A 16,957-nucleotide genomic window follows, 5' to 3' on the forward strand; every position below is an offset into this window, starting at 1 on the left:
GGGCAGGGACCTTGTCTGGTTCATCTCTGGGACCCCCAGGCTGGGCACATAGTATGTGCTCACTAACTACTGACATAATGAATGAATGAATGTTCAACTATTCATTCTATGAACCTGGGATACAGTCCCACAGTTGGCCACTAGGTGCCGCTGTCCAGCATGGGATGGGCTCAGGCTTGAAAAGGGGAATTGGATTCTGCAGACTGGGTGGCTGCCCGCTTAGAGGCTGGAAGTTTTAAGTTTCTGACTGTATGAGGAGATGGGAGGAAACTGTTGGTGGCATAGGTGCCTCGGGAAATTTAGGCACTAACCTGAGTGGATCCCTTCTCTAAAGCTAGGCACAGGACTGAGCAGGGGATCGAAAGTCATTTCAAATGCCAGTTCTTCCACTTCTTTGCACTGTGACCCTGGGAAAGACCCTTCACTTCCCTGAGCCCGTTTTCTATTCCGGAAAATGGAGCAATAAATGCCAACTTTTCAGGGTTGTTGTGAAGATAAAATTTGATCAGGTAGTGCCTGGCACATTGGAGATGCTCGAGAGCCATCAATTCCCTTCCCTCTCGCCTCTCTTTGAATTTGAAGTTCCATGATCTGCATAAAGATTAAAATGCACCAACAGATTACGGGAAGAAAGTTAGTATGAAATCCACTAGTGCTCAGTTTAGGTCCTTACCCAATGGACCAGTGAGGCACTGGTTGCATTTCTTGCGCCCTCTCAGCCTCAGTGTTCTCATCGCTAAAGTGGGATAACACCACTATGTACCATCCAGGGTGATTGTGGAGATTTAATAGGAAAAAAAGGGGGAAAGCTTTTACCATAGTCTCTAGGACACCTAAAGACTTAGTAAATGTAGGCTACCACCATCACTGTTATCATCAACACGTGATAGAGTGGGCCTTCACCCATGGCCATTAAATGAATGAGTGACTGCAAAAGTGAATGAATGAGTGACAAACCTCTCCACGTAGATACAACTCCATGTCCACTGGGCTACAACCTGAATGCAGCCTGGACTTTCATAGCTCACTCCCTCCTCCCCCAACCACTGCTCCCTCTGTCTGGAACATCCTTTCCCTACACTTCTGCCAAGTAGACGTTTCTGTTGAATAAACACATAAATCGATGTGGCCTACGAGGGCCCATCCGCCTCACAAATGACTCTTCTTGAGCTCTTGGGGAGCCAAAGGGAGCGTGAACCTGTGTGCTTCAGGGCAGCTGCCAAAGGAGGCCACCTCCCCTGGGATGCCAGAACCAATGGAAATGGCCAACCATGGTCTGGCTAACACCATTCGTCAGCGGCATCCAGAAGCCTTCCAGCAAAGTGGTTGTCAGCTCCGGGCTCCGGGCAGGCTGGGAAATCCCAGCGGAGCTGGGGAAAGGCCAAACGGAGAGCCTGCTCCAAAAGAACCCTTTCTAAAGAAGGAAAGGAGGAGTGGGAAGGATGCTGGGGGGTGGGGCCCACAGGGGACTGCAGGGCTCAGTTCCTAATTTCCCTACCTGGGAGGATCTGGAGCATTCATTAAAGAAATCAGTTGCAGGCACCAGGAGGATGCTGGAGTGTTGGGTAAGAGCTGGCTGTGGACTTACCAGAAATAAATCTCACCACTAGCAGCCCGGCTCTCCCTCCCCAAGGGTGGGGCTGACTCAGGAAAGTAGAGGTGGTGGCTGGGATGTCAGAGCTCAGGGATAGAAGCCACGTCTGGTTCTCCTGCTCACCCTCTGCTGGTGTCTTCTCCGACACTTTCATCAACAACTTTTTCTTTCTCTCCTTAAATCCTGCCTTTCTCCTGGATCCTATCCTTCCACTTCTGTGTTTCCTCTGCACTCTCCCTTGTCTGTTCTTGGCTACATCTCCCTACCCCTGGCAAGCACTGCACCTACATCTGCAAATCACAAACCCACATGGGCCCCCAGGAAAAGGCACCACCATCCACTGGGAGTCATCTTTCACATCTCCCTGGTCCCCTGAGTTCCAAAATACTGTCTGAATTTGTCAGCTTCTCACCATCTCTGCTGCCAGCCCTCCAACTCCATGCCACCATCATTTCTCTCTTGGCGTCCCATAAGAGCCCTGTGCTGGGTCTACCGTGTCCCTGGGACCCCCTTGCAGTCTATTCTCCACATGGCAAGTTGTAGGAATCTTTAAAGTAATAGGCGTCAGATCACATCCTTCCAGAATCTCCTGATGGCTTCCTATCATACTCCATTAAATTGAATCCAGACTCTAACGGCCTGGAAGTCCCACCACAACCCCACCCCGCCTCCCTCCCCAAACTCCTCCCCTACCAATCCCTCCCTTGTTCTGGTTGCTCCTGCCATTCTCGCCTTCTTTGTTCCCTGAATGCAGCTAGCACACTCCTGCCCCAGGGCCTTTGCACATGCTGTTCTTGCCATCTGGAATGACCCTGCTCTCATCACTTGTCTGTCTGGTTAACTCCTAGCATCTTTCAAGGCTCGGCTCAAATGTAACCTAAATGAAGATTTCCTCTCATCCATGCCAGGATTATGGTGCCCCCATGAAACCTTTGCTGGCCCTTCTGTGGCCTGTAGCACATCTTGTCTAATGGCTATTTGTGTCTGAACCTGTCTTTTCCCTTGGACTGTGAAATCCCTGAGGCCTTCAGGCATGTCTGGTTACTCTGAGTATTCCTGGCATCCAGCAGCCCAGCCCAAAGCTGATGACAATGAATGTTGAACAAACCAGAGTCCATCTGCCCACTTGCAGAGCCAAGCTGTCTCTTTCTGCACCCAGGCCCTGGGAGGAGGGGCTGACAGAAGTAAGGCCACGTCTCATCACAGCTGTACCTCAGGTCTGCCCCTCTCTTGCCATTTGTGCCTACAATTCCCCATCAGGGCCTGTTCCTGTCCACCTCTTAACAGTCATCCCAGAATATCCCTGGGAGAAAACTGGGAGGCAGGAGGGCCAGGTGGAGTCTTCCACTTAGCAGCTGGGTACTCTTGGACAGGTTACACAACTTCCCTGTGCCTCCGTTTCCCCCTCTGTCCAGTGTGACAAATAGCACTGCTGCAAGGATGAATGATGTAACAGAGGTGATGTGCTCAGCCCGTAGTGGGCACTCAGGAAATGTGAGCAGGTGATAACTATAGCTGCTGCAGGGCATGCTGGTCCTGCCACCCCTGGCAGGGGCCTGGGGATGCCCGGGTAGCGGCAGAAAGTAGGACAGAGCTGCCTCCTGGTTCACACCTTCGACAGCCTCTCCAGCCCCTCCCTTCTCGGTAGGAAATGGGTCGTAGGCAGGACCCGCGCCGGGATTTCTCATTTCCGTTCCCATCTTTGGGGACAAATGCTTTCAGTTTCATTTAATCATAAAGCTTCTTAATTAGTTTTTTTTTTTTTTTTTTTTTTAATTCTGAGCTGCTAAGCTGTCCCTGCCAGAGCGGGTGGAAATGTTCTGCAAAGCCTGGGGCTTCCTGGGCCTGGGAGCAGCTGGTCCAGCTATCCTGGGTGCCCAGCTACTTTAAGGCTCGCCAGCGCCCAGCGAGGGTGGACTTGCTGCCCTCACTTCATCCCAGCTCAGGCTGTCCAACAACACCTCAAGCACCTACTGTGTGCCAGGCGAGGGACACAGCGGAGATAAGGCAAGGTCTCCACTCTCTACCAAGGCCACGGGAAGGGATTCACTCGCTTATTTATTCAGCCAATGTTTATCAAGTGTCTCCTTGGTGCCAGGCCCAGGGCGCTGGGAGCAGGTAGTGTACGGGACAGATGTGGTCCCTGGTCTCTAGGAGTGTACTGCTTAGACGAGGGGATGAGCAAAGAAGCAATCACGAACCAGCTGGGTGAGGCTGGATAGGTGTTTGCTGAACCTCTGAGACTCACCAGAGTTTGGCCGATCCAGGGGTTAATACAGTGGGAGGGCTGGGCTGGGCTGGGCCTCAGAACGTGGGCCCCAGCAGGGTTGGCTGGAAATGCCTCCCCCTCTCTTCCTCTCCGTCGTTAGGGAGAGCTTTTCCATCCTTTTCCGTTTCCCAGTGGGCTTACCCTCAACTAATGTACTTCCTGTAGTCATTTACAACCTAGTCTGAATGGGAGCCCAGTGATCCCTTCCCCAGGGACAGTCTCTGTGGCTATTTGGTGCCTCAGGGAGCCGTTAAAAATGTCATCATCCCAAAGAGAGAGTTTCCTGGGCCTCTGATGTCCAGCTGCTCTGTCCCCTGCTGTCTCTGTACAGCGCAGACCCCACATTCAGATGTGCTGAGCTCACCTGGCCTTACATCATGTAGCTCCTGCCCACCGAGAAGCAGGCAGTGCAGAAGAGGGAGGAAGGGAAAGCACACTTGTTTCTGCTGAGAGCCAGGCAATGCTGGGCACTACACCTGCCTTTTCTCCCTAACCTTCACAGCCGCCACGCGAGAGAGGTGGTCTCATTTGTATTTGACACAGGGGGAAACTGAGGCTCAGAGAGAGAAAGATGCCCGCCCAAGGTCACACAGCTGGTTATGGATGGAGCTGGGATTTGAACCTACAGCTTCTCATTCCTCATCCAATGCTCCTTCTTCTACACCAGTGGCTTCCAACCCTGGGTCCCTGAAGGGAGTAATAAAGGTCTGATTTAAAAGCTCAAAGAGAAATCACTCTCTCCCCATACGTACAAAGGGCACTCAGGCAAACAAAAACAAGTGTTTTAGCTAGAATCAGAGCAACATGGGGAGGAAGCTCCACCCTCTCACCCTGTCAGAAGCTCTCTTGAGCAGTTTCAAATCTCTGCTTCAGAATGGGTAAATGACTAATTATTACTTAAGAAAAGCAACTTTTGGGAAAACTGGTCTTTTTTTAGAACATCAGGCCCATCAAAATCAAGATGAAATGGGTCTTGGTGGGGAAAGGGCTGTGACCACTGCATTTTACTGAGATTGTGGCCTGATCCCCTAGACCAGAAAAGCAAGACTCAGAGAGGTCAAGGCAACTGCCTGAGGTCTCACAGCTGGGCAGGAGTGGAGCTGAGGCCAGTACTCTTTCTGCTTCACCAGACTGCCTAGTCTTGCGGGATGGCAGAACCCCAGAACCCCCCTGGAAGGGGGCCCTGCGGGAGGGGGGAGTGGGGAGAGCATCCAGGAGCACAAGTACCTTCTCATAGTACTGCAGCTCGTAATCCAGGATGACGCCGTTGGGCTGGTCGGGCTGGGACCACGACAGGGTAATGCTGTCCACGGTGCGGCTCACCTGGTGCATGATGGACACGGCCGATGGAGCTGGAAGAGAGGTCAGAGGTCAGGGATCAGGGGTGGGCATGAGAGGGTGCAGCTTCTGGCCCAGCCTCAAAGGTGCCCAGACAGAGAGCTGTGGGACCACAGAGGGGAAGGCATCTAGCTTAGGCCACACAGCCAGCCTGGGGAGCCGACAGGGTGCAGGGACGCAGGTGCTGCTCTCATGGGGCACCTTCAGATTACAGACACTGACAACTCCAGCCATCCCTGGGGAAGCTCAGCCACATCAAGTCAAGACAGATGCATTGGGCCCCTTCTCTGGTCTGGCCCCAGGTGGGTTGGACGAAATGTTAATTCATTCTCTCTTGGAGCTTACAGTCTACTGAAGCAGGGGACATACAGACCCTAGACATGGTGACGGGGCTCTGGGACAGGGAAGCAGAGACGGTGGGAGATTCATTCATTCCTTCAACAAATGTGCATTGAGTGCCTCCTATGTGCAGGGATACTGCAGTGAATAAAAATGACTGTGAAACATAAATATATAAAAATAAATCCATAGCTACCATGGAAGACAGTCTGGTGGTTCCTTAAAAAGTTAAACATAGTATTACCATATGATCCAGCCATTCCACTCCTAATCATATACCCCAAAGAACTGAAAACAGGTACTCAAGCAAATATTTGTGTATGAATATTTATAGCAGTGCTATTCACAACAGCTAAAAGGTGGGAACAACCCAAATGTCTATAAACAGATGAATGGATAAACAAATTGTGGTATACATATGTAACAGAATATTATTTAGGCATAAAAGAGAATGAAGTGCTAATGAAGTGCACTACAATGAGGATAAAGCTCAAATACATGCTAAGTGAAAGGCAGATGCAAATTGTATGGTCCCATTTATATGAAATATTCAGAATAGGTAAGGTGATAGAGACAGTAAGCAGATTGGTGGTTGCCAGGGGCTGGAGGAGGGAGCATGGGGAATGCTGGGTACGGGGTTTTCCTTGGGGTGATGAAAATGATTTGGCACTGGATAGAAGTGGTAATTGCCCAACACTGTGAATGTACTAAATGCCACGGAACTGTACACGTTAAAATGGTTAATTGCATGTTATGGGATTTCACCCATCCCCCCCAGCAGCGTTGCTAGGGCCCTCATGGAGGGTGGTTAGATGTAGGAGACAAGATGTCAGAGGAGGGACTTCCCTGGTGGCGCAGTGGTTAAGAATCCACCTGCCAATGTAAGGGACACGGGTTCGAGCCCTGGTCCAGGAAGATCCCACGTGCCAAGGAGCAACTAAGCCCGTGGGCCACAACTACTGAGCATGTGCTCTAGAGCCTGTGAGCCACAGCTACTGAGCCCGCATGCCACAACTACTGAAGCCCGGGTGCCACAACTACTGAAGCCTGTGTTCCTAGAGCTCGTGCTGTGCGACAAGAGAAGCCACTGCAATGAGCAGCCTGAACACCGCGTCGAAGAGTTAGCGCCCGCTTGCCGCAACTAGAAAAAGCCTGTGCGCAGCAACGAAGACCCAACACAGCCAAAAATTAAAAAAAAAAAAAAAGTCAGGGGAGGCTGTGTTTAGTGCTAGAAGGACGCTTGGAAATAATTTAGTCCCATCCCCTCATTTTACAGGTGTGGAAACTGAGGTCCAGAGGGGGTTGTGAGCTGCCCACAGTCACAGTGAGTTCAAGCTTGCCGCCCCTTCCTTGATTCCTTCTTTCACAGAGCACCCATGCCTGTGCTTTTTGCCTTCTTCTCAAAGGAAACAAACCTGCACAAAGCACCTACAACGTACTGGCCATGGCCCTGGGCCCTGCACACGTGTGTGTCCTGAGCTGACTGTCAGTGAGGGGGCAGTATTAGCCCCACCGACCGTTGCAGACCCTGAAGCTCAGAGCAACACAGGGCTTCCTGAGATGACACAGCCTGTCAGTGGGGGAGCCGGCATTTGAACCCAGGTCTGCCACTCTCCAGAGAAGGGTTTGTCCATGAGTCCTGACCCGGTCCTTCCCTATTGTGTGACGGGAGCAGAGCCCCCTTGCCTCTCTGGGCCTGAGGTTTTCATGGTCCCAGGAGGGGCTGAGGACTCCCCAGGGTGAGAGGAGCACCTCCTGCAGTCTCTCCTGGCTCCTGGGCAGGTCCGTGACAAGCGGATGCCCTGCCTTGACCATCCTGGTGATTCCTGAAGGAGGCTGAGGCTGACCCTTCTCCTCCCACCCAAATCCTGCTTTCTAGGGGCTCTGACCACACTGACATGAGCATGGATCAGGGACCGGTAGGGGATCCTGGAGGATTAGTGCTTGGAGATCCTCATCTGTTTCCTGCTCTGTCTCTGTCCCTTTGTCCCCAGCGTGGAGGGAGCTGTCTATTGGTCAGAAGACCCAGGCCCTGCTCTCTGGCCTGCTACCAATTGCCCGGGCAACCTTGGGCAAGTGACCCCCCTCTCTGGACCTGGTTCCTCCTCTGCACCATGGGCACAGCTGGAAGATCCCTGTGATCTTGCAGCTCAAATGTTCCCTGCCTGTCCTTCCTGGTTAGCCCTTGTCCTGGAGTTGGATCAGCCCAGGGGCCAGCGTGGGCCGAAAAGGTCTAGGCTTCCCTCCAGCACCCCAAGGAGCTGTGGAAAATTGGCCCAAGACACCCCAGATGGGGTGGCAGCACCCAGAAGAAGGACTTGGACCCCGGCCTAGGTGTCCCTGAAGAGCCTCTGTTCTTTCTGCCACACACCCCCCCCACCGCCCCCCAAGGGAGGGCTGCCTGTCCCTCAGTTTGGCTCCTTGCCCTGCCAGGGGCAGTGGGCCTCCTGGGATGATCAGGGACCCGGCTCCCAGCAGTTTCCTCCTTAGTCAAACAAGGAGACTCTGTCTTCCTTGTTCCCTGCCAGGGTATCAAGAAGACCCAATCCAAAGGAGGGGCCCCACCAACCACTGCTTATTGAGCACCTGCTAATACTGGGCTATGTCCTCAATACACATGCACCCATTTAATCCTCACAACAACCCGTGAAGCAGACCTCCTTCAGCCCATTTTGCAGATGGGGAAACTGAGAATCACAGTAAAGGGACTTGCCTGAAGCTACATAGATAGTAAGTGGCAACATATTCTCATGCTTCATGAAGTCACTTGAAGGGCTTTCAGGGTTGTGTGTATGTGTATAATAACAACAAGGAAAAAGCCACTGACCTAACACTTACTGAGCTCTTATTCTGTGCCAAGCCCTCTTCCAGGTACTCAATACCTATTAACACAGGTGTAACTCAGAATTCTCACAACTGCCCTATGAGCTGAGGGCTATTAACATCCCCAGTTTATAGACGGAGACACTGAGGCTTGGAGCTGTTCAGTGACCTGCTCAAGGCTCATGCGGCAAGGCAGTGGAGGGCTAGCCCTTGAACCTGGTGGCTCAGGCTCTTTGCCAGCGCAGCCCTGGTTACCATGCGGTCAGCCCAGTTCCAAGTAAATGCTCACTGGAAATTAATGAGGAAATTGCTAGATCCCTGTGGAGGAGTGGTCAGAGCTCTCGGGGTCTTGGTTTCCTCATCTGTAAAGTGAGCCTAATGGTAACGTGCCTTGGGGGCTGTTGTGAGGACAGATGAATGAAAGCATTTCAGGTGCTCAGTGTGGTGCCTGGCACGTGGTCAGTGCTGTGAGTGTTCACGGGTATCACTAGGCACTGGCCACTGTGCACTGAGCAGCTGACCTGCGTCATTTTGTTTGATCCTCTCAACAACAGTGTGGGATGGGGGTTAATAGCTGCAATTTGCAGAAGAGGAAACTGAGGCTCAGAGAGGTGTGGTGACTTCCCCAAGGTCACACTGCTAGTGAGGAGCTGAGCTATGCCTGAAGCTGAACTATCCTGCCCCAGCTCTTTTCCCTGCTGTCCCTCAGAGCTGGTCCTACTCTCTGTCCCCTCCCTCCTTGACCCTGTCTCCAGTCCCAGCCCCACCCTTCCCTCTGGAGCCACCATTGTGTAGAGCTTGTTCTCCTGGACTTCTGGCGGCCCTGGCTCCTCTGTGAGGCCCGGGCTGTCTGTCCCTCTCTCCAGCCTGTCGTAGTCAGCTCCCGGTTGAAAACAACAAAATTAGTCCCTTTTGGAGTTTCCCAGATCTGGGCTAATCTGGGGGATCCTGGCTGGGGGCTTACCCTTCCTGCTGGCCCAGGAAGCACCCCGCCCCCAGGCCTCCCCTAAGCTTCTCAGCCCCTCTCAGACAAAACACAGGGCAGTGTGACCACTCAGGGGGTGTGTGTATGTGTGTGTGTGCGCGCGCACGTGCGCTCTGGTGTGCGCATTCACACGCACTGGAAAATCAGTGAGGATGCTTTAAACTCAGCCACTAGGGACTCGAGGAGGGATATGCCCTGACCCTGCCTCCAAGGGTCTGAGGATAATTCTGGTGTGAGGGGCTGGATGAGGTCATCTTCAGGGCTCCTTGGAATGCTGGGATCTCTCACCAAGGTGGGAGGGGTATGTATGTCGTGGGGGGCGTGTGCTGCCACTGCATGTCTGTGGAGCATCAGACATGCACGGAGCCCGTAGGGATAGGTGAGGAGTATTCTCATTAAGCCACTACTACGTGCATTTACCTAGTGCTTCCTGCTGAGAACTGTAGAATGCTCAGCTAAGGAAATTCCAATCCAGCCCCCAGAAGGGCAGTCTAGGTTAGTGGCTGGGAGCCCAGAGGTGGAATCAGACAGACCTGTATGCAACTTCCTACAGTCTCTCCTGGCTCCTGGGCAGGTCTGTGACATCTCAGTTTCTATACCTGTCCAATGGGGACCCTTAGCTGGCAAGGATGCTGTGAGGATGAAAGGAGAAATGCAGGCAAAGGTTTAAGTGTGGACCAGCACCATCAGGAGGGAGATATTATTAAGAATATTTCAATAGAGGGGCTTCCCTGGTGGCGCAGTGGTTGAGAGTCCGCCTGCCGATGCAGGGGACACGGGTTCGTGCCCTGTTCCGGGAAGATCCCACATGCCGCAGAGTCGCTGGGCCCGTGAGCCATGGCCGCTGGGCCTGCGCGTCCGGAGCCTGTGCTCCGCAACGGGAGAGGCCACAACAATGAGAGGCCCGCGTACCACCCCACCCCCCAAAAAAAAAGAATATTTCAATAGAGTGGAATGCTACCCAGGGCTGGGGGTTGGAGGAAATGAGATGTTGGTCAAAGGGTAAAAACTCCCAGCTGTAAGATGAATAAGTTCTAGGGACCTATTTACAGCAGGGTGACTATAATTAACAATACTGTATTATATACTGGAAAGTTAAGAGAGTAGATCTTAAATATTATCGACACACACACACACACACACACACACACACACACACGCAGGTAATTATGTGAAGGGATGGAGGTGTTAACTAACCTTACTAAGGCAGTCATTTTGCAATATACATGTGTATCGAAACATCACAGTGTACTCCTTAAAGTTGCATATGATCTATGTCAATAATATCTCAAGAAAGCTGGAAAAAAATTTCAATTCAGAGTCACTGTGATGTTGGCACGATACTGGGTGCTGGGGCTCAAGAGAGGAACCTTGCAGGGTCTCTGCCTTCCAGGGGGCACAGTCTAATGGAGAAGGCATATTTGTTTCAGCCCAGTGAGTGCCTGCTCCAGGCTGGGCACCATACTAGGCAGTGGAGAAACCATGAGACTTGGACTTGGTGTGGAGCTCCTGGATCCAAGCCCCCGTTTTGGAACTCGGCCAAGGTGATCCAGTCCCAAGCAGGGGTGAAGCTGCTCCTTCCACACCTCTCCCTGCAATTTCACCTCCCAATAATGGAGGTGAAAGTGGTAGCATGTGTCCCTATAGATTACTGGACTTTTCCGACTTGAGTGGGAGTAAGGAGATAACCAGGAGACCTTGTTAAAACTCGTATTACTGGGCCCCTCCTCCCGCCTCCAGAGATTCTGGTTCAGCTGGTCTGGGATGGGGTCTGAGAATTTGTAGTTCTAACAATCTCCCAGGTGATAGTGATGCTGCTGGCCTGTGGCCCATATCTTGAGGAGTAGTGGATTCAGGGCCAGAGAAGGGAAGTAACTTGTCCAAGGTCACACAGCAGGTAGAGGTGGGCCTGGGACTAGAGCCTAGATCAGCTGAGTCCTGGTCTAGTATATTTTCCACCCACCATGCTGCTTCTCCCAGCCCAGCTCTGCCCAAGACTGCCCCTCTCATCTGCCCAGGCTAGAGTATTCCTCCGGGGTCCATGGACTCAGAGTCTTGACGCAGTGGTACAAGTAGTTTCAGTACAGGCACAGGGATGGGGCTGCCAAGGCAGGTGGGGGCCAGACCTCCAGGCCGAGGAGTTGCTTTGTCACAAAGGCACTGGGGAGCCAAAGAAGGACTGCAGTAGGGGTGGCAACCTGTTCCTTAACTAAAACGCAAGCTTGTCAGCTGGACAACCTCTGGATGCCCCATGTTGCCTTAAAAAATAAAAAAGGGAAGGCCCCACAGCTAACACCTAACAATTCCTTGTTCGCTCTACACCAGGCACTTTTCCAAATGCTTTAGGTCAATTAACTCATTTGACATTCATAGCAACCCTGAGAGGCTGGTATTACTGTTATACCCATTTTATAGGTGAGGAAACGGAGGCACTGAAGTATGAGGTAACTTGCCCAAAGTTACCAAGCAGTGGAGCTGGGATTTGAACCCAGGCCCACCGAAGTCCAGCATCTCTTCTCCCCTCCGTTGTCTGCGGCCGATGCAGACTGACCACAGAGGTCTTGAAACCAGTGGGCCTCAGAGGGCTGCTGCAAAGCTAACTCGGTCCGGCTCTGGCTGACTCCCCTCACCCACCACCCACCCGGCTGCCCTGGCTCTGGGCGCTCAGCTGTTGGTGGAGGCAGGTCCCCCACAGCCATGGGGGTCTGGGCTTGGCGGGCTTAGCTGGCAGGCTTGGGTTACAGGCAGCTAACCCAGGCTCTGATCCCATAAGCCCCGTAACCCTGGGTGTGGCAAGGAGGAGGCATTTGCTGGGAAGATGATCAAGGCGGGCCAGTGAGGGCCAAGCAGGGCTGGCCTTTCTCCTGGAATCCAGGGGGATTAACGGCGGAGAAAAGGGAACAGCTGGATGTTCTCCCATCCCTCCTGCTGCCCGCCGCCCACCCTGAGGTGTCAGGTTTCCCTGTAAGTTGGTCTTTAGGGAATTCCGGTATTTTCAATTACCAGCCGGGCACACCGGCCGGGGGATGGGATCAGTGGCGCCCCGTGACCCCTGCTAGGAGATGGAGCCCCTGGGAGCAAGCACAAAAGAGGCTTGTGGTCGAGAGGTTAGGGGAGGCTGGCCAGGCAGGGCCTGCTCCGTGGCGGGAGCAGGTGGTCAGGGGCCCTGCTGCCCCCAGCGAGCCCTGGGGGAGCTTCCAATCTCTTCACCAGCTGAGACCTGGGGAAGTAGCTTCCCTCTGTGTGCCTCGTTCCCCCTCAGGGCATGGATCCCTAATGAGTCCATGGAGTTGCCCTAATTCCTGTCTTCTGACATCCTTTACACATAAGAAAAATAAATCTCAATTTGGTCTAAGCGACTGTGGTAGACTGGTTTTATTACTTGCCTCTGTCTCTATATCCTTTGCCCTGTAATTTGTGTAATCACCCTCTGACCCTGGCTCTGGGCTTGGCCGTGTGACTTGCTCCGGCCAATAGAATATAAGCAAATACGATATAAGCAGAGGCTTGAAAAAGCCCTCACGTGTATCTGCCAGCTGTCTAGGTGCCCCGCCATGGCCACGAGAACACGCCCAGGCCGACCTGCTGGAGGACGAGATACATGGAGCAGAACTGTTGCCCCAGTTGTCCCCACCAGGGCCATTCCTGACCAGCCCACCGCACTCAACCCCAAACATGCAGTAGAGCCCTGACAAAATCCGAAGAGAAGAGCTGCTGAGCAACCAGAGTAGCTGGAGTGCAAACATACGAATGCTCCCCGCCAAGACCCATCTGACCAGGAGACTCACGAGCTAGATAAGTGCTGCTTGCTTTTATGCCATTGCTTTTGCGGTTGATTGCTAAACAGCATTACTGTGGCAGCGGCTATCTGTTATTTTTCTTCCTGTTACAGGCAAGCTGAACCAATCTTAGCTGATAGCCTAGGCGGGCAGTGCCTCCCCTGAAGAACGCTTGGGAGGATCAAAGAGGAAGACACATTTAGAGCGCTCAGCCCAGGGAGGGACGTGCCCTCTCCCTCTCTCTTCCTTTCCCCAGGCATGGGCCTCACTGGGGGCCCTCTTGTCCTATCTCTCTCTGATCCTCTTCGCTCCCAGGGAGAGAAGTAGATGAATACATGATCATGCCAGTTCTAGAGACCAGCCACTGTGTGCCCGCTCCACAGGAGGGCAAAAGGATCAGAGGAGAACATGGCTGGCAGAAAGGGCTTTGGAAAGTCGAACGTTTTTCCATGAGAAAGCCACATGGAGTGGTGTCATGGACAGAGACTCTGACACCTGGCGAGGGTGTTAGAGACCAGCTCCGCCCGAGGGCCTGCTGTACGATCTCGGGCAGCCACTTAGGAACCTCTCTGGGCCTTGGTTTTGCTCTCTGTAAAAGGAGGTGTTTGCACTGGATGAATGCTGATGTACTTTGACTTACGTGTGCACGTGATAGGCAGAATAATGGCCCCCAAAGATGTCACGACCTAATCCCGGAATCTGTGAATACGTTATCTTACATGGCAAAAGAGACTTCGCAGATGTGATTAAGGTTATGGCCCTTGAGATGGGAGATTATCCCGGATTATCCAGGTAGACCCACTCTAATCACTTGAGTCCTTAGAAGAGGAGAATCTTTCCCAGATGAGAGTCAGACGAGAGAGCGGGAGCGTGAGGGGGACACGACGCCCTGTTGCTGCTTCTGTGATGCAGGAGGGCCTCGTGCAAGGACCGGAGAGACGCCCCTGGGAGCTAGGGGACCTCCCAGCTGACAGCTGGCAAGGAATCGGAGACTTCAATCCTAAAAACACATGGAGTTGAATTCTGCAAACACCCCAGTGAGCAAGGAAACAGGTCATCCCTTAGAGCCACCAGCAGGGAACACAGCCCTGCTGACACTTGATTTTAGCCTGATGAGATCCAGACTAGACTTGCGACCCACGGAACTGTAAGATAAGAACTGCGAGTCATCGTAAGTTGCTAAGTTTGTGGCGTGTAGCAATAGGAAACTAACATACCTTCTGATTTCATTTTTTTTTTTTTTTTTTTTTTTTTTGCCGTATGCGGGCCTCTCACTGTTGTGGCCTCTCCCGTTGCGGAGCACAGGCTCCGGATGCGCAGGCTCAGTGGCCATGGCTCACGGGCCCAGCCGCTCCGCGGCATGTGGGATCTTCCCGGACCGGGGCACAAACCCGTGTCCCCTGCATTGGCAGGCGGACTCTCAACCACTGCGCCACCAGGGAAGCCCCTGATTTCATTTTTAAGTCTAGCTGCCATCTATTGTGCTCGGTGCTTTGTCCACATTATTACTAACTTGGCAACCGTCTTGCAAAGCTGGGATAATGGAAACATGCCCATTTTGAAGGTGAGGACTCTAAGGCTCAGAGAAGTAAGGTTCCCTAGACAGCCTGCTCGCATAGCTTGGAAAGGGGGTGTGCTGGATGAGGGCAGAGTTTGTCAAGTTCAGCACTGATGCCTCTTTTTCCCACACGACCCCCTAGGACATAATGACAGAGGATCTTCCTAACTGGTCAGTCAGTATGGGTGGCCCCAAAGGCTGCATTTGCTCAGCCAGGCTGTGGTGTGGCAGGTCTAGGTACACAGCTTGCCCTACCTGTGCAGAAGGCTTGGATCCAGCCAACACTGGGCCCTGAGTATGCAGTGATGTAATTATTCAGGCTCTGCCCATGACTTGCCTGGTGGGCAAGTCATTTAACTCTTAACATCTTGCTTTCCTTACCTGTAAGATAGGAGAATAATAGAACCCACTGAGGTTGGGGAGATTCATCATTCAGGACTTGGTATCTGGCAAAAATAGTAAACCACTTGCCAAATGTGAGCTACTGTATGATTCGAGTGAATACAGAACGATCTCTGCTTTTTGAGTGCCTGCCACCCCAGGCAGCCTGTGAGGTACCTTGAGAACATGAGCTCAAAGCCTCACAGCATCCCACAAAGAGGGGGTGGTCATGCCCATAGGAGGATGTGATCGGACGCAGGCTGAGTGACTTGTCTGGGGCTAAGTGCCGGTGAGCAGCTAGGCTTGATTCAAAGCCAGGTTTGTTTGCCTGATTCCAAAGCCCAGACCCTTCCCTCCACCCCTGGGACCAGGCAGAGGTGCAGCCCTTCAGGGCTTGCTTGGGGTGAGAGTGTGTCCGCTGCAGTCCAGGAGGGAGGCCCGGAGTACTAGGGACAGCCCCTAGCACAAGCCCCACGTTGCTGAAATGCTGCCTGCACCTAGGTCTGCATGGCTGCCTCCGCCTTGTCATTCGGATCTCAGCTCACATGCCAGCTCCTCAGAGAGCTCTCCTCTGATCCTCTGATGCTGCCGAGGCTCCCCCTCCCCCTCCCGTCCATCTCTATGTTGTCTTGTTTGTTTGTGTCGGGGACCATGGACTCTGCACAGCCAGACTGAACCCCGCGGTCTGCCCCTTCCCAGCTGAGTAAGCCCGGGCACGTGCTTGACCTCTCCCAATCCCGTTTCCTTATCCTCCAAGTGGGGATACGCAGCCCAGCCCGGCCTCCTGTCTCTGGGGGGCCCTGAGAGGACTCGTGAACACGGGCGGAAAGGCATTCTGGAGTGGCGGAGTATAGTTCGAAGGCAGCGTGACGGCTTTATGAAGTCAGACGACAGCTCTGGCCCTGGTGAATGCCAAGGGATAGTGAACAAGGCCCAGTCACTTGTCCAAAAGAAATACTTTTTCCTTATAAGGCCATGAGCTAGATATTTATATATTGAATTTTAGGGTCCGATTAAAACCGAGCACTGAATACATCTGTCTGGAAATCAAGCCCCAGTCTTGTTTTCCAGCCTCATCGTACTTCTCCACACCCCACCTCACTCCATGCTTCTCTGGACCCCTCGGCAACTGTCCACCAAGCATACATTGTGGTGTGCCCCTGTCTAGGCTCCAGGAGAACCACAGTGAGGGAAAGGAGACTCACTGTGAACCAGTGTGTGGTGATGGTGGGGAGACAGGAATGAAATGATCAAAGACATGAAGCTAAAATCTCAGCCACGGGAACTTGAGGGCCATGGTGCTGGGGGCATGTGACCAGGTCAGGAAGGTCAATGAAGATAAGCTAGGTCAAAAGGAAGGGGGAGGGCTTCCCTAGTGGCGCAGTGGTTGAGAGTCTGCCTGCCGATGCAGAGGACACGGGTTCGTGCCCCGGTCCGGGAAGATCCCACATGCCGCGGAGCGGCTGGGCCCGTGAGCCACGGCCGCTGAGCCTGCGCGTCCAGAGCCTGTGATCCGCAACGGGAGAGGCCACAACAGTGAGAGGCCTGCGTACCGCAAAAAAAAAAAAAAAAGGAAGGGGGAAAGGGGCAAAGCATTCCAAGCAGTGGGAACAGCATTTTCAAAAACCCTGTGGCAGAGAAGCTTGGTGCCTTGGAGGAGGAGAAAGGAGAACTCTCCCTCCAGTCTGCCTTTTGTATTTCCCTCTCCTAGGATACCTTCTTCTCCGCACGATTCCATCTCTGCTTATTAGAAGCTTCTCTATTCTTCAGAGCTAAGCTCAAATGCCTCCTCTTCAGGAAGCCTTCCATGGCATGCCTTTCTCCCATTCCCCAGGAGGAAATGATTTCTCCTGCCTGTGATCTCCCTCACCTCCCAGACCCGTCCTTGGGT

At 52.9% G+C, this 16,957-nt stretch overlaps 1 protein-coding gene across 3 annotated transcripts in view; it reads right to left on the reverse strand.

Moving 5' to 3' along the window:
- EPHB2 (EPH receptor B2) overlaps positions 1-16,957 on the reverse strand; it is a gene marked incomplete at its 3' end in the record, with an annotated part of 185,321 nt that overhangs the window by 20,100 nt on the left and 148,264 nt on the right. For all 3 annotated transcript variants that reach the window (XM_081214529.1, XM_081214527.1, XM_081214528.1), the window contains exon 6: positions 5,091-5,215. In XM_081214529.1, coding sequence (XP_081070655.1) covers positions 5,091-5,215 — 125 coding nt within the window. The remainder of the gene's footprint in view (positions 1-5,090; positions 5,216-16,957) is intronic.

Source organism: Mesoplodon bidens (genome assembly GCF_964165515.1).
Source record: "Mesoplodon bidens genome assembly, chromosome: 2".
Lineage (NCBI taxonomy): Eukaryota > Metazoa > Chordata > Mammalia > Artiodactyla > Ziphiidae > Mesoplodon > Mesoplodon bidens.